Source organism: Poromitra crassiceps (assembly GCF_964638095.1).
Source record: "Poromitra crassiceps genome assembly, chromosome: 9".
Classification (NCBI taxonomy): Eukaryota; Metazoa; Chordata; class Actinopteri; order Beryciformes; family Melamphaidae; genus Poromitra; species Poromitra crassiceps.
Window position 1 is genome coordinate 13,286,422 of NC_139630.1, and position 14,870 is coordinate 13,301,291.

The 14,870-nt window shown below is 46.8% G+C and overlaps 1 protein-coding gene across 1 annotated transcript in view; it reads right to left on the reverse strand.

Moving 5' to 3' along the window:
* reps1 (RALBP1 associated Eps domain containing 1) overlaps nucleotides 1-14,870 on the reverse strand; it is a 77,819-nt gene that overhangs the window by 26,369 nt on the left and 36,580 nt on the right. Inside the window, exons 8-10 of the mRNA XM_083643624.1 lie at nucleotides 8,502-8,656; nucleotides 3,590-3,711; nucleotides 2,959-3,039 (exon numbers count right to left, since the gene is read on the reverse strand). Of these exons, the coding sequence (XP_083499750.1) occupies nucleotides 2,959-3,039; nucleotides 3,590-3,711; nucleotides 8,502-8,656 (358 nt within the window). The remainder of the gene's footprint in view (nucleotides 1-2,958; nucleotides 3,040-3,589; nucleotides 3,712-8,501; nucleotides 8,657-14,870) is intronic.

Consider the following 14,870-nt stretch of genomic DNA (forward strand, 5'->3'; position numbering starts at 1 on the left):
GGAGACAGAAAAACGCCTGAGGCGCTTCAAGAAGAACAATTTCCTATTTGCATTTGATGTTATGGCATCCACCTGGCTGTTCCAGCGAAGGTCATTCTGAATGATGAGGCCAAGGATTTTGAGTTTAGGGACAGCTTTAAGAACAGTGTTGTTGATGGAGAGCGGTGGAGGTGAAGGTGGGTTTCTGCTGAATGTTATATGCATGACCAGACATTTCTTCTCATTGAGAAGCATGTCATTGGAGGTTGTCCATGTATGGAGATTGTCAAGTTGGCTTTGTAATTGTGATGGTTGCATGTGTTTTCTAGCTTCCAGCAGGTTCATGTCGTCTACATACTTCCATACAGGGCAGGTGGAGTCCTGGGCAGCATCGTCAATAAGCGCCAGGAAGAGTACTGCTCCGAGCAATGTCCCTTGGGCAACACCACATGAAAGATGCTCCCATTCAGATAGTGCACCCTGGTAGCGGACCCTCTGCCTTCTGTCAGAGATGAAATTACAGAGCCATAGGGCTAGTTCAGGTCTTAGTCCCATTGCAAGTATTTTACTGATGGCTATGTTATGGTTAACTCTGTCGAAAGCCTTGCTAAAGTCTGTAGCTACGAGGGAGCAGATTGAGCTAGCCTGGTCAGTGTTTTTGTACAGACTATCTATGAGGCTGACAAGAGCGTGTGTGGTAGACCGACCCTTAAGGCTGCCAAACTGTCTGGAATCAAATGTAATGTCCTTTAAAATCCACTGGAGGGCAAATTTTTCAGCTATCTTGGCAAACTGAGATGTCAGTGATATTGGTCTTAATTGGTCTATGTGGGCAGGGCGTGATTTGGGTATTGGGATGACCTCAGCTTCACGCCACTGTTTAGGAACCTTCCCCTCACTAAAAGAGCAGTTGAGGATGTGACAGAAGGGGGGGCTAAGTTCACAGGCAAACTCTTTCAAAAGCTTTTGAGGTGTTTTGTCAGGGCCTGGGGCTTTTGAGGTTTTCACTGTGGACAGGGCAGTGTAAACATCCCAATCAGTAATGGGGGGTATGGCGTTCTTGTGAGGAAGGAAGGCTGGGAGTTCTTCCATATTCAGAGGGGGGAGAGCAGTGGAGATACGAGCAAGGTGTTTGTTGATGGTATTTGCAATTGTAGTGTTATCCTCATGCTCTGCTCCTGGGACACTGATTTTCTCCTCCACTTTCTTTACATTTGCCATAGCCATCACTTCCTGGTGCCAGCGCTTAGGATTTGTGGTCTTGAGTCTGGCCACTCTTTCTGGATAGTGGCTTCGCTTGGCTGCTGCAATTGACCTTTGGATTTTATTTCTGTAAAACTTCCACAAGGCTGTTCTGTTGTTGTGAAAAGCCTTTTGTCGGAGTCCGATGAGGCGTTTGATCCCTGGTGTAATCCAGGGTTTGTCTGATGGGTGACATTTAACTGTTTTGATGGGGAAAAAATGTTCCACAGCATTAGAGAGTGTGCTGTAAAAATGATCAGCCTTTGAGGTTACATCCTTTGCTTCATAGACCTCGGTCCAGGTGTGGGTGGTTATCCATTTGCCAAAGGCATGCATGTTGCTCTCAGGGAGTGGTCTAGTTGGTTTATTCAACACTTTGTGTATTATGGGGTCTGATTTTGGGCGCCACAGCACAGAGTTGTGATCACTGAGGCCTATTGGTGCTAGGATAGTTGGACTGTTGTACAGATCCGACATATTGGTGAGAATCATGTCAAGAATTGCGTCTCCTCTGGTGTTGCCCTTTACGACCTGGGCTAGTTGGTTGCCTCTACATATCTGGGAAATATTGAGTCTGTTGAGATCTCCGAGTAGGGCCAGGCCAATGTCAGGATGTTTCATACGGAGGTCATCTGTAGTACTGAGCAGATGGTCAATTAAGAGCTCTTGGTGGGGAGAGTTAGGTGGTGAGTATATCCCACATAGAGCTATAGCAGGTGAGACAGGAGGACAGGAAGGGAGACAGGAGGTGAGACAGGAGGGGAAGGGAGACAGGAGGTGAGACAGGAGGACAGGAAGGGAGACAGGAGGTGAGACAGGAGGATAGGAACGGAGAGAGAGGTTTTGTGGAAGGAGGTGAGACTGTGGTCCACAGTATCACTTGAACATCACTGTCACAAGTCTCGTCTCCGCCTGGTAATCCAGTTGATGCTTTAATAAATGACAGCCCAACCTAGTGTCCCAAATGCAAACATATTGAACACTCGATGTCATGATTTCTTCAATCGATTTAAGGAACTTTAGATTGGTCAATCTACAGAATCAATTCCAGACCACTGTGCCACAAGATTGAAATAATAATAATTTTGCATTTGTTTTGGCTGAAAACTGACGCCAATATGTTTGCGATAGAAGTGGGCACAGCTTTTTCCTTGTCATTTCACTTTCAGGACTTGTCAGAACGATCGAGACGGAAAATTAAATGTCAATGCATTGGTTCTGCTCAGTCTGAAGCTAATCTCAGACGGGTGGATTGGATGTTTAGACTGGGGGTTTCGGCACAGACATACAGAATACATTCAAACAAAAATATACACCTTCTTGCAATAAGGGAATTGTGGTAAGTCAATACTGCAGTTTTCATTGCTGAGGAGAAAAGGTTGATGTCTTCCTAACAGCAAATGTCAGCTACAACGTTGAACAAAAGGTTTAAAATAAATGAGGGAAACCGTTCCCATAGGCGAGCAAACCGAACCGCCGCCTTTCTCGTGATTGGTGGATGTCACTGTGGAAGAAAAGGTTGTCGTCCAATAAAAGCTAAGCGAGCCAAATCACAAGATAGCCTTGCTGCTGCTGATGCAGCAGATAGAGCAATGAAAGAACACCATGCAATGAGAGACAGAGAGACACAGAGAGAGAGAGAGAGAGAGCGAGAAGATGCAGAGAGATCCAGAGAGGGTTAATATCCGTCCATTAATGGAGAAACCATGCAGATGCACACTAAAGTGATTGACTTACAGGATCAGCTGGTGCAATGTTAGAGTCAAATTGGGTCAGAGTTTGTGAGCTGGACGAGCGCTCGCTAAACGTCTCCCACTGCTGCAGGAGACAGACAGACAGAACAACAACACGTCAGTCAGCCAGTGCAGTGACATCACACATTACATCATCGGTCCACCGCGACGCGACGTCACCGAGCCGTCGGCGGGCGGCGACGTGGTGACGCGGTGACAAAGCCACTCAACGCCTAGCGACGTCGCTGACGTTCATACACAGTCTTGAGTGGGAGAGGAGGGCTCTACCACCACAGTCCAGAGAGGTGAGAGAGGAGGTGCTGAATTGTCAGTAATTACACTCAATAATTAAGGGAATCAAGTGGCAATCAAATTATGTTGAACGAGCAAAAACAAAGAGCAGCAGAAACTAATAACCCCAGAGCAATCAATGAAGATGAATCCAACAGAAACACAGCAAAAACACACAATGCGTGTAGGTGGAGGAGTGTAAGTTTATCATGGTGAGGCTGGGTGCATGTTGGAACCTCGTGTAGGTGCAGTGTAAGTTTATCATGGTGAGGCTGGGTGCATGTTGGAACCTCGTGTAGGTGCAGTGTAAGTTTATCATGGTGAGGCTGGGTGCATGTTGGAACCTCGTTGCTCTGGTTCATCTCGGGCCAGGTCTGGTTGAGCGAAGGCATCGAGGGAGACTTGTTGGAGGTGACCTCCACCGGGGAGCCCGAGTATCCCACGTCGGCGCTCGACTCTGGGACCTCTGCGTACAAAAACATCAGACACCGGTTAACCAGTGGCCTTCAGAACATCAGACACATACATACACTGACCTGCAGAACATCCAAAGACACATACATACACTGACCTTCAGAACATCCAAAGACACATACATACACTGACCTTCAGAACATCAGACACCGGTTAACCAGTGGCCTTCAGAACATCAGACACCAGTTAACCAGTGGCCTTCAGAACATCAGACACCAGTTAACCAGTGGCCTTCAGAACATCAGACACCAGTTAACCAGTGGCCTTCAGAACATCAGACACCAGTTAACCAGTGGCCTTCAGAACATCAGACACCAGTTAACCAGTGGCCTTCAGAACATCAGACACCAGTTAACCAGTGGCCTTCAGAACATCAGACACCAGTTAACCAGTGGCCTTCAGAACATCAGACATACATACACTGACCTTCAGAACATCAGACACCAGTTAACCAGTGGCCTTCAGAACATCAGACACATACATACACTGACCTTCAGAACATCAGACACATACATACACTGACCTTCAGAACATCAGACACATACATACACTGACCTTCAGAACATCAGACACATACACTGAGCGAGGACACACCTGCTCATTCATGCAATTGTCCACTCAGCCAATCATGTGGCAGCAGTGCACTGCTCTGATCTGGGATTTTCACACACAACAGTCTCTAAAGCGTATACAGAATAGGGCTGTCAAGATTGGCCCAAAATCATATTCGAATATTCCCTCTAAACAAAACATATTCGTTCAAATATGTTCGAATAATTCTTTCTTTCTTTTTTTCCGTGTGTGGCAAGGCAAACCAATACAATCAGAGAGCTTATATAACTACTTGGTATATTTATTTGAACATAAACTATTTTTTTTTATTTCAACATAAACATTGTTTTTTTTTCATATTTATTCAGTCAGTACTAATACAGTAGTAGCCTACATTTTTTTTTTTTTTTTTTTTTAATAACCAGGCAAACTATGTTTTTGTGTTTCCCTCTTGGCCAGGCTTTTTACCTGGTTAAATGTAATATATATATATATATATATATATATATATATATATATATACACAGTGTATATATATATATATATATATATTTTTTTTTTATATATATTTTTTTAATTTTTAATTTTAAAAATAATAATATAATAATTTCGGATATTACTTTTCATCATATTTGAATATTCTTAATTTTTTTTATATTCAAATATATATTTGAATATAGAATAGTCTTTGACAGCCCTAATACAGAATGGTGCAAAAAACCATCCCGTGAGCTCCATCCAGGGAGCAAATTCTGGGGGGAAACACTGAAAAATCTCCTGGAATGTTCTGGAACGTGATCAAATCTAGAAGATATTTAAAGTCAAGTCAAAAATCAGTTTTTCTTCTTGTTCCTTCAGTTGGATGTCTGAGCTTCACTGAGCAGAATGATGTCTGTGCAGAGTTTGACACTAGAAGGCTGTTTCCACAATCGTCTGCTGAAAGTGGAAAGTTTCTCTGAGCTCACTGAAAAGACAGTTTTCAACAAGCAAGATTTGTGACATCACGAATCTTGAAACCAATCCCTGTCCAGTATTCAGCAGTTAAAGCCCCAACACATTCTCACTCCCAACTCGCCATATAATGCAGATCGGTCAGCAACCCTTGTCGTCACTTTGTCACGAGTGAGAATGTGTCGAAAACCGTGTTACCGTAAATAATAATAATAATAATAATAATAATAATAATAATAATAATAATAATAATAAATGGGATATAGGGCTTTTCAAGGACTCAAATACGCTTATGTGTTGTATGCTGTGATTGGCTAGTTATATTCCTGATTGGTTGTTTTGGATTTTTAAATGAGGCAGAAGGAGGGGGAAGTCATTTTAAGGATTTTAACAAGATAATTGAACCTTTTTTTGAGAGGAAAACCATCAGACACAAATTCTTATTCAAAGTAGAGTATTTTTATATACATCTTCAAACAGGACTTTAGGGAGTTTTTAATATAGGTCAAAAGAATCGGTATGGATGTTCAAAAACTCAACCCCTAATCGATATATAACCTACTGCATGGATCAGTGTGCCTGAGGATTTCAAATTGTACTCACTTTTTTCTGCCTACGAGTTTTTGCTCCACTGACACATCTAGGCTATATTTAGGGTTTGGACCATAAGCCAAATACCTACTGCTGCAACATAAAACCAGAGGCCCAGATTTGGCACAGTTTGGTCAAAGGGGAGCAGAAAACTCCTGTTCATAATTCCTTGGCGTGTTTTGTAAGCAGAAACCTCCATGCAGATTTGGGGAGGCTCACAGATGCAATAAGTTGGAGGAGGGGGGAAGAGAAACAGAGAAGTAAAGAGACTGAGCAAGCTTAATGACTGCAGGGGCGGTTACTCACGGCACGGTCATTATGACATTATGGGCCTTAGACTGTTATTTGTATTCATAAACATCAGTTACTGGACCGGTTTACTGCACTTTCCCAGCACCACCACCCCATTTAGATTATTTGCTTGTTCTGTAAACAAGTCATAAAGGCATACTGCAGCACAAGAAATGCCACCTGCTCTAGTCCAGTGCTTCTCAACCTGGGGGCCACGAGATTCTTTTGGGATTAAATCTCCCATGCCATGGCTGATTGTATTATAAAGCTATATAAACTATAACTGTCGTTACAGTCGTCGGGTTGGGTAGCGAGGGGGGGGGGGGGTCGGGAACCCCAGCCTAAAGGTATTTGGGGGTCACGGCTCAAAAAGGTTGAGAACCACTGCTCTTAGTCAAGAGGATTTTCTTTTTTTAATAAATAAATGTTAATCTGGGAAAATAAGATTCAATAAAAATCGTCGTTTTGGAAACAATAAAAATTAAATTAAAGTTTCTCTGGACAGACGGATTCGTCACCGCAAATCAGAGGCTTGGACAGAAATGGACAGAAATGGATCCTTTCTGATGGATCAGTGGGAGCCATGCTCACAGCACCCAGACACCACTCACTGCTTATGATCTATTCCTATCATCTTCATTACTATTGAATATCCGGAGCCCCAAAAATGTGTATAAGGGCCTTAGTAAATTCATAAATAAGTCCAAATGCCCAAGGTGCAGAATTAGCACGCTGCAATGCTAATTGGCAGGCTAGCTCTGTACCTGCTGAGTCATTGGAGAGAGTGAGGCTAGCTCTGTACCTGCTGAGTCATTGGTGAGAGAGTGAGGCTAGCTCTGTACCTGCTGAGTCATTGGAGAGAGTGAGGCTAGCTCTGTACCTGCTGAGTCATTGTGAGGCTAGCTCTGTACCTGCTGAGTCATTGGTGAGAGAGTGAGGTTAGCTCTGTACCTGCTGAGTCATTGGAGAGTGAGGCTAGCTCTGTACCTGCTGAGTCATTGGAGAGTGAGGCTAGCTCTGTACCTGCTGAGTCATTGGAGAGAGAGTGAGGCTAGCTCTGTACCTGCTGAGTCATTGTGAGGCTAGCTCTGTACCTGCTGAGTCATTGGTGAGAGAGTGAGGCTAGCTCTGTATCTGCTGAGTCATTGGAGAGAGTGAGGCTAGCTCTGTACCTGCTGAGTCATTGGAGAGAGTGAGGCTAGCTCTGTACCTGCTGAGTCATTGTGAGGCTAGCTCTGTACCTACCGAGTTATTGGTGAGAGAGTGAGGCTAGCTCTGTACCTGCTGAGTCATTGTGAGGCTAGCTCTGTACCTGCTGAGTCATTGGTGAGAGAGTGAGGCTAGCTCTGTACCTGCTGAGTCATTGTGAGGCTAGCTCTGTACCTGCTGAGTCATTGGTGAGAGAGTGAGGCTAGCTCTGTACCTGCTGAGTCATTGGAGAGAGAGTGAGGCTAGCTAGCTCTGTACCTGCTGAGTCATTGGAGAGAGAGTGAGGCTAGCTCTGTACCTGCTGAGTCATTGGAGAGAGAGTGAGGCTAGCTCTGTACCTGCTGAGTCATTGGAGAGAGAGTGAGCCTAGCTAGCTCTGTACCTGCTGAGTCATTGGAGAGAGAGTGAGGCTAGCTCTGTACCTGCTGAGTCATTGGAGAGAGAGTGAGCCTAGCTAGCTCTGTACCTGCTGAGTCATTGGAGAGAGAGTGAGGCTAGCTCTGTACCTGCTGAGTCATTGGAGAGAGAGTGAGGCTAGCTCTGTACCTGCTGAGTCATTGGAGAGAGAGTGAGCCTAGCTAGCTCTGTACCTGCTGAGTCATTGGAGAGTGAGGCTAGCTCTGTACCTGCTGAGTCATTGGAGAGAGTGAGGCTAGCTCTGTATCTGCTGAGTCATTGGTGAGAGAGTGAGGCTAGCTCTGTACCTGCTGAGTCATTGGAGAGTGAGGCTAGCTCTGTACCGGCTGAGTCATTGGAGAGAGTGAGGCTAGCTCTGTACCTGCTGAGTCATTGGAGAGAGAGTGAGGCTAGCTCTGTATCTGCTGAGTCATTGGTGAGAGAGTGAGGCTAGCTCTGTATCTGCTGAGTCATTGTGAGGCTAGCTCTGTACCTGCTGAGTCATTGTGAGGCTAGCTCTGTACCTGCTGAGTCATTGGTGAGAGAGTGAGGTTAGCTCTGTACCTGGAGAGTCATTGGAGAGTGAGGCTAGCTCTGTACCTGCTGAGTCATTGGAGAGTGAGGCTAGCTCTGTACCTGCTGAGTCATTGGTGAGAGAGTGAGGCTAGCTCTGTACCTGCTGAGTCATTGGAGAGAGGGTGAGGCTAGCTCTGTACCTGCTGAGTCATTGGAGAGTGAGGCTAGCTCTGTACCTGCTGAGTCACTGGAGAGAGGGTGAGGCTAGCTCTGTACCTGCTGAGTCATCCAGGTCGATCAGCTTTGGCATCAGGCTCTCGGGCAGCTTCTCTGGGAGGTCGTAGCCGTTCTTTCGGGCGACCACCAGGTGGAAGGCGGCGCAGAACTCGTCCAGGGTCAGCGCTCCATCTTTATCGAAGTCTGACAGCTCCCTGAGAGAGAGACACATAGGACAGGTTGGTCTGCAGTCAGGACAGATGATGAGAGAGAGACACACAGAGGACAGCAGGGCTCGACATTAACGGCTGCCCGGTTGCCCCGGGCAACCAAAAAAAACATGGGGCAACCATTTCTCGGTCTTTGGTTGCCCCAGGGGCAACCATGATTTAACATGCAACAAAATATGTACAGCAGCAAACAGCAAAATATACACCAAATAAATGTTTTAATACTTGTTGTGAGTGACATATATGTGACATTTTATTGCTGTTACAATCGAAACGATGTTACTAATTACCAGTCGGAACCTACGTGATGCATGCTGCACGTGCGGTATGTTTAACGAGTACTGACTGGGACAGGTGGGGCTGCTCGCACACAATCACAGCGGCTGCAAGACGCAAGAAGAACCGCGTCCGCCCGCAGCCCCGCACAGAAACAAAGGACGAGGAAATTGTCATTGAGGTGAAATACCCGTGCGTCTTTGAACGGGACGGAAAACGAATGCTATACTGCAAAGCATGTAGCCTACAACAAGCGCTTAGGTCTCATATGCTTCCCGCATCGGCGAGTGTCCACACGGAAAAGTTAGTTAAATCAGCAGACGCGCCCCTCCACAAGGCTGCTGTGCAGACGGTTTTCGCCTGGCTGTGCACACCCCGAATTGTGTAACTACGTGGACGCGGCTGGGCGGACAAAGTGGAGTTTTCAAGACTCCAGCTCACTTCCGCGAGCAGAAACCCACACACAGTGTATAAACGCTCCACACGTTTCCTCGTCAAGATTCAGTGTCTCTCATTTCCGTGCGACAGCCCAAACTTCAAGCATAATTCCAGCATAACGCTATACTGCAAAGCATGTAGCCTACAACAAGCCTACAACATACACCTCGACCAGGACATCCTTCAAAAACGTTTTACCACCGCGTATATGTGCTGAGAAATGATTTGCATCCCTGGCCTGTCAGCCTCTCATACGGGGTGAGAGAGAGGGATTGCAGGGCCGCTTCTGGGCCTTTTGGGGCCCTATGCAACATCAGAGTGGGGGCCCCAAACCACTGTCATCAAAGTATCCCTGAATGAACATGAGGAGGGCAGGCCCGGTGTTAGGGGCGGGCCTGACCGGGCCGGCCTGACCGGGCAGGGCCTGACCGGGCCGGGCCCCCCCATTTAACAAACTGGCCCCCCCATTCAATTTTTTTTTTTTTTTTTTTTTTTTTGTTTGTTGCTAAAAACGTTTTTCTGTTTTAAAGTTTAACATGGAATCTGGCTGTCATTAGGCATTGATTAACTCAATGCTATTGCTAACTGTTACTTTGAACATCCATTTGCAATGATTCTGGCTGGATATTAACTATTGTAAATTTGTCACAATGAATGCAATTTGTGCACAATGTGTAAATACACTTAATATTAATTGTTTAGGCCTAATTATTTGTAAAGTCACAACACATTAGAGATGTGTGTAGTTCTTCACAGATTTAGCCTCTTCATTTTGCTCTCAAATGCACCAGGTTGACGAATTTTACTTTAAAATGTACAAAATCTTCTTCCGGGGGAGAATCCCCCCGGACCCCCCTTGGGTAGCTTGGCCCCCCCAAGCTAGGGGCAGGCCCCCTCTGTAACTTGGGTCTGGAGCCGGGCCTGGAGGAGGGTAGGCTACTTAATTATCAATAACGCTTTTAATTAATAAATTAAGCACAATATGAACAATAACTGTTGAAAAATATATGAAAATGAAAGTTCACAAATATTAGTTAAATCCTTTCAGTGCAAATGCATTATAAAAACAAAAAATAAGATTTGTTTAGAAAACGAAATGACACAAATTTATTATTATTATTATTATCATTATTACTACTACTACACCCGGTGCGCACACTGAATAGGCCTATTATACTATACTATAGATTATTATACTTACTTTTCTGTCACATCGTCATTATTAAGCCGGCTTATGACTGCATAGTATCTTAATTACTCAAAATATAAAGCGACTAAAATTGGGCAACCATATTTTTATTCGGGCAACCAAAAGCTCTTGCCAGGTTGCCCCTCCGGCAACCACTTTTAAAAGTTAACGTCGAGCCCTGGACAGGTTGGTCTGCAGTCAGGACAGATGATGAGAGAGAGACACACAGAGGACAGGTTGGTCTGCAGTCAGGACAGATGCTGAGAGAAACACACAGAGGACAGGTTGGTCTGCAGTCAGGACAGATGCTGAGAGAGAGACACACACAGAGGACAGGTTGGTCTGCAGTCAGGACAGATGATGAGAGAGACACACACAGAGGACAGGTTGGTCTGCTGTCAGGACAGATGATGAGAGAGACACACAGAGGACAGGTTGGTCTGCTGTCAGGACAGATGATGAGAGAGAAACACACAGAGGACAGGTTGGTCTGCAGTCAGGACAGATGCTGAGAGAGACACACAGAGGACAGGTTGGTCTGCTGTCAGGACAGATGATGAGAGAGAGAAACACACAGAGGACAGGTTGGTCTGCAGTCAGGACAGATGCTGAGAGAGACACACAGAGGACAGGTTGGTCTGCAGTCAGGACAGATGCTGAGAGAGAGACACAGAGGACAGGTTGGTCTGCAGTCAGGACAGATGATGAGAGAGAGAAACACACAGAGGACAGGTTGGTCTGCAGTCAGGACAGATGCTGAGAGAGAGACACACACAGAGGACAGGTTGGTCTGCAGTCAGGACAGATGATGAGAGAGACACACACACAGAGGACAGGTTGGTCTGCAGTCAGGACAGATGCTGAGAGAGAGACACACACAGAGGACAGGTTGGTCTGCAGTCAGGACAGATGATGAGAGAGAGACACACACAGAGGACAGGTTGGTCTGCAGTCAGGACAGATGATGAGAGAGAGAGACACACACAGAGGACAGGTTGGTCTGCAGTCAGGACAGATGCTGAGAGAGAGACACACACAGAGGACAGGTTGGTCTGCAGTCAGGACAGATGCTGAGAGAGAGACACACACAGAGGACAGGTTGGTCTGCAGTCAGGACAGATGCTGAGAGAGAGACACACACAGAGGACAGGTTGGTCTGCAGTCAGGACAGATGCTGAGAGAGAGACACACACAGAGGACAGGTTGGTCTGCAGTCAGGACAGATGATGAGAGAGAGACACAGAGGACAGGTTGCTCTGCTGTCAGGACAGATGATGAAAGACAAACACACAGAGGACAGGTTGCTCTGCTGTCAGGACAGATGATGAGAGACAAACACACAGAGGACAGGTTGGTCTGCAGTCAGGACAGATGATGAGAGAGAGACACACAGAGGACAGGTTGCTCTGCTGTCAGGACAGATGCTGAGAGAGAGACACACACAGAGGACAGGTTGGTCTGCAGTCAGGCCAGATGATGAGAGAGAGACAGAGGACAGGTTGCTCTGCAGAGGACAGGTTGGTCTGCAGTCAGGACAGATGATGAGAGAGACACAGAGGACAGGTTGCTCTGCAGAGGACAGGTTGGTCTGCAGTCAGGACAGATGCTGAGAGAGACACAGAGGACAGGTTGCTCTGCAGAGGACAGGTTGGTCTGCAGTCAGGACAGATGATGAGAGAGACACAGAGGACAGGTTGCTCTGCAGAGGACAGGTTGGTCTGCTGTCAGGACAGATGATGAGAGAGAGACATAGAGGACAGGTTGCTCTGCAGTCAGGACAGATGATGAGAGACACACACAGAGGACAGGTTGGTCTGCAGTCAGGACAGATGATGAGAGAGACACACACAGAGGACAGGTTGGTCTGCAGTCAGGACAGATGATGAGAGAGAGACACAGAGGACAGGTTGGTCTGCAGAGGACAGGTTGGTCTACAGTCAGGACAGATGTACTGATATAAGGATATGTGTAATTCTACTGTTATTCTGTTGTGTGTATCTCCATAGTGTTGTGCACTGGTTTGTTGTTGTGGTTTATGTTGCTGGGAGTGCGTTTTTTTTTAAAGTATGTTTTTGTTTGTCTATTGTACCACCGTCTTCTCCTGCCCAGGGACAACAGATGCAAATTAGCTACTAGCTATTTCTGGTGCAATATATTTATTGTGCATTGTCCCTGTCAAATAAACAATAAAGATCAAGATAAAGAAGGACAGATGCAGAGAGCTCATTCACAATGGGCCAGGTGCATAAAGATGGCTGCCTCCTCATTTGCTTCTTAATAGCATTGGGTGTTGCACCGTCTTTATGCAGCCGGCCCATTTTATACAAGAACTCTACACACACACACACACACACACACACACACAGAGGTGTGTCACACACACACACACACACACACAGAGGTCTGTCACACACACACACACAGAGAGGTCTGTCACACACACAGAGAGGTGTGTCACACACAGATAGAGGTCTGTCACACACACAGAGAGGTCTGTCACACACACAGAGAGGTCTGTCACACACACACACACACACACACACACACAGAGAGGTCTGTCACACACACAGAGAGGTGTGTCACACACACAGAGAGGTCTGTCACACACACACACACACACACACACACACAGAGAGGTCTGTCACACACACAGAGAGGTGTGTCACACACACAGAGAGGTCTGTCACACACACAGATAGGTGTGTCACACACACAGAGAGGTCTGTCACACACACAGAGAGGTCTGTCACACACACACACACAGAGAGGTGTGTCACACACACAGAGAGGTCTGTCACACACACAGAGAGGTGTGTCACACACACAGAGAGGTCTGTCACACACACAGAGAGGTCTGTCACACACACACACACAGAGAGGTGTGTCACACACACAGAGAGGTCTGTCACACACACAGAGAGGTGTGTCACACACACAGAGAGGTCTGTCACACACACAGAGAGGTCTGTCACACACACACAGAGAGGTGTGTCACACACACAGAGAGGTCTGTCACACACACACAGAGAGGTGTGTCACACACACACAGAGAGGTCTGTCACACACACAGAGAGGTCTGTCACACACACACACACACACAGAGAGGTGTGTCACACACACAGAGAGGTGTGTCACACACACACAGAGAGGTCTGTCACACACACACAGAGAGGTGTGTCACACACACAGAGAGAGGTGTGTCACACACACACAGAGAGGTCTGTCACACACACACAGAGAGGTGTGTCACACACACACAGAGAGGTGTGTCACACACACAGAGAGAGGTGTGTCACACACACACAGAGAGGTCTGTCACACACACACAGAGAGGTGTGTCACACACACACAGAGAGGTGTGTCACACACACAGAGAGAGGTGTGTCACACACACACAGAGAGGTCTGTCACACACACACAGAGAGGTCTGTCACACACACACACAGAGAGGTGTGTCACACACACAGAGAGGTGTGTCACACACACAGAGAGGTGTGTCACACACACACAGAGAGGTCTGTCACACACACACAGAGAGGTCTGTCACACACACAGAGAGAGGTGTGTCACACACACAGAGAGGTGTGTCACACACACAGAGAGGTGTGTCACACACACACAGAGAGGTCTGTCACACACACACAGAGAGGTGTGTCACACACACACAGAGAGCCGAGAGAGGTGTGTCACACACACACAGAGAGGTCTGTCACACACACAGAGAGGTCTGTCACACACACAGAGAGGTCTGTCACACACACAGAGAGGTCTGTCACACACACAGAGAGGTCTGTCACACACACACAGAGAGGTGTGTCACACACACACAGAGAGAGGTGTGTCACACACACACAGAGAGGTCTGTCACACACACACAGAGAGGTGTGTCACACACACAGAGAGGTCTGTCACACACACAGAGAGGTCTGTCACACACACACACAGAGAGGTCTGTCACACTCACAGAGAGGTCTGTCACACACACACAGAGAGGTGTGTCACACACACAGAGAGGTGTGTCACACACACACAGAGAGGTCTGTCACACACACACAGAGAGGTGTGTCACACACACACAGAGAGGTCTGTCACACACACACAGAGAGGTCTGTCACACACACAGAGAGAGGTGTGTCACACACACAGAGAGGTGTGTCACACACACAGAGAGGTGTGTCACACACACACAGAGAGGTCTGTCACACACACAGAGAGGTCTGTCACACACACACAGAGAGGTGTGTCACACACACAGAGAGGTCTGTCACACACACACAGAGAGGTCTGTCACACACA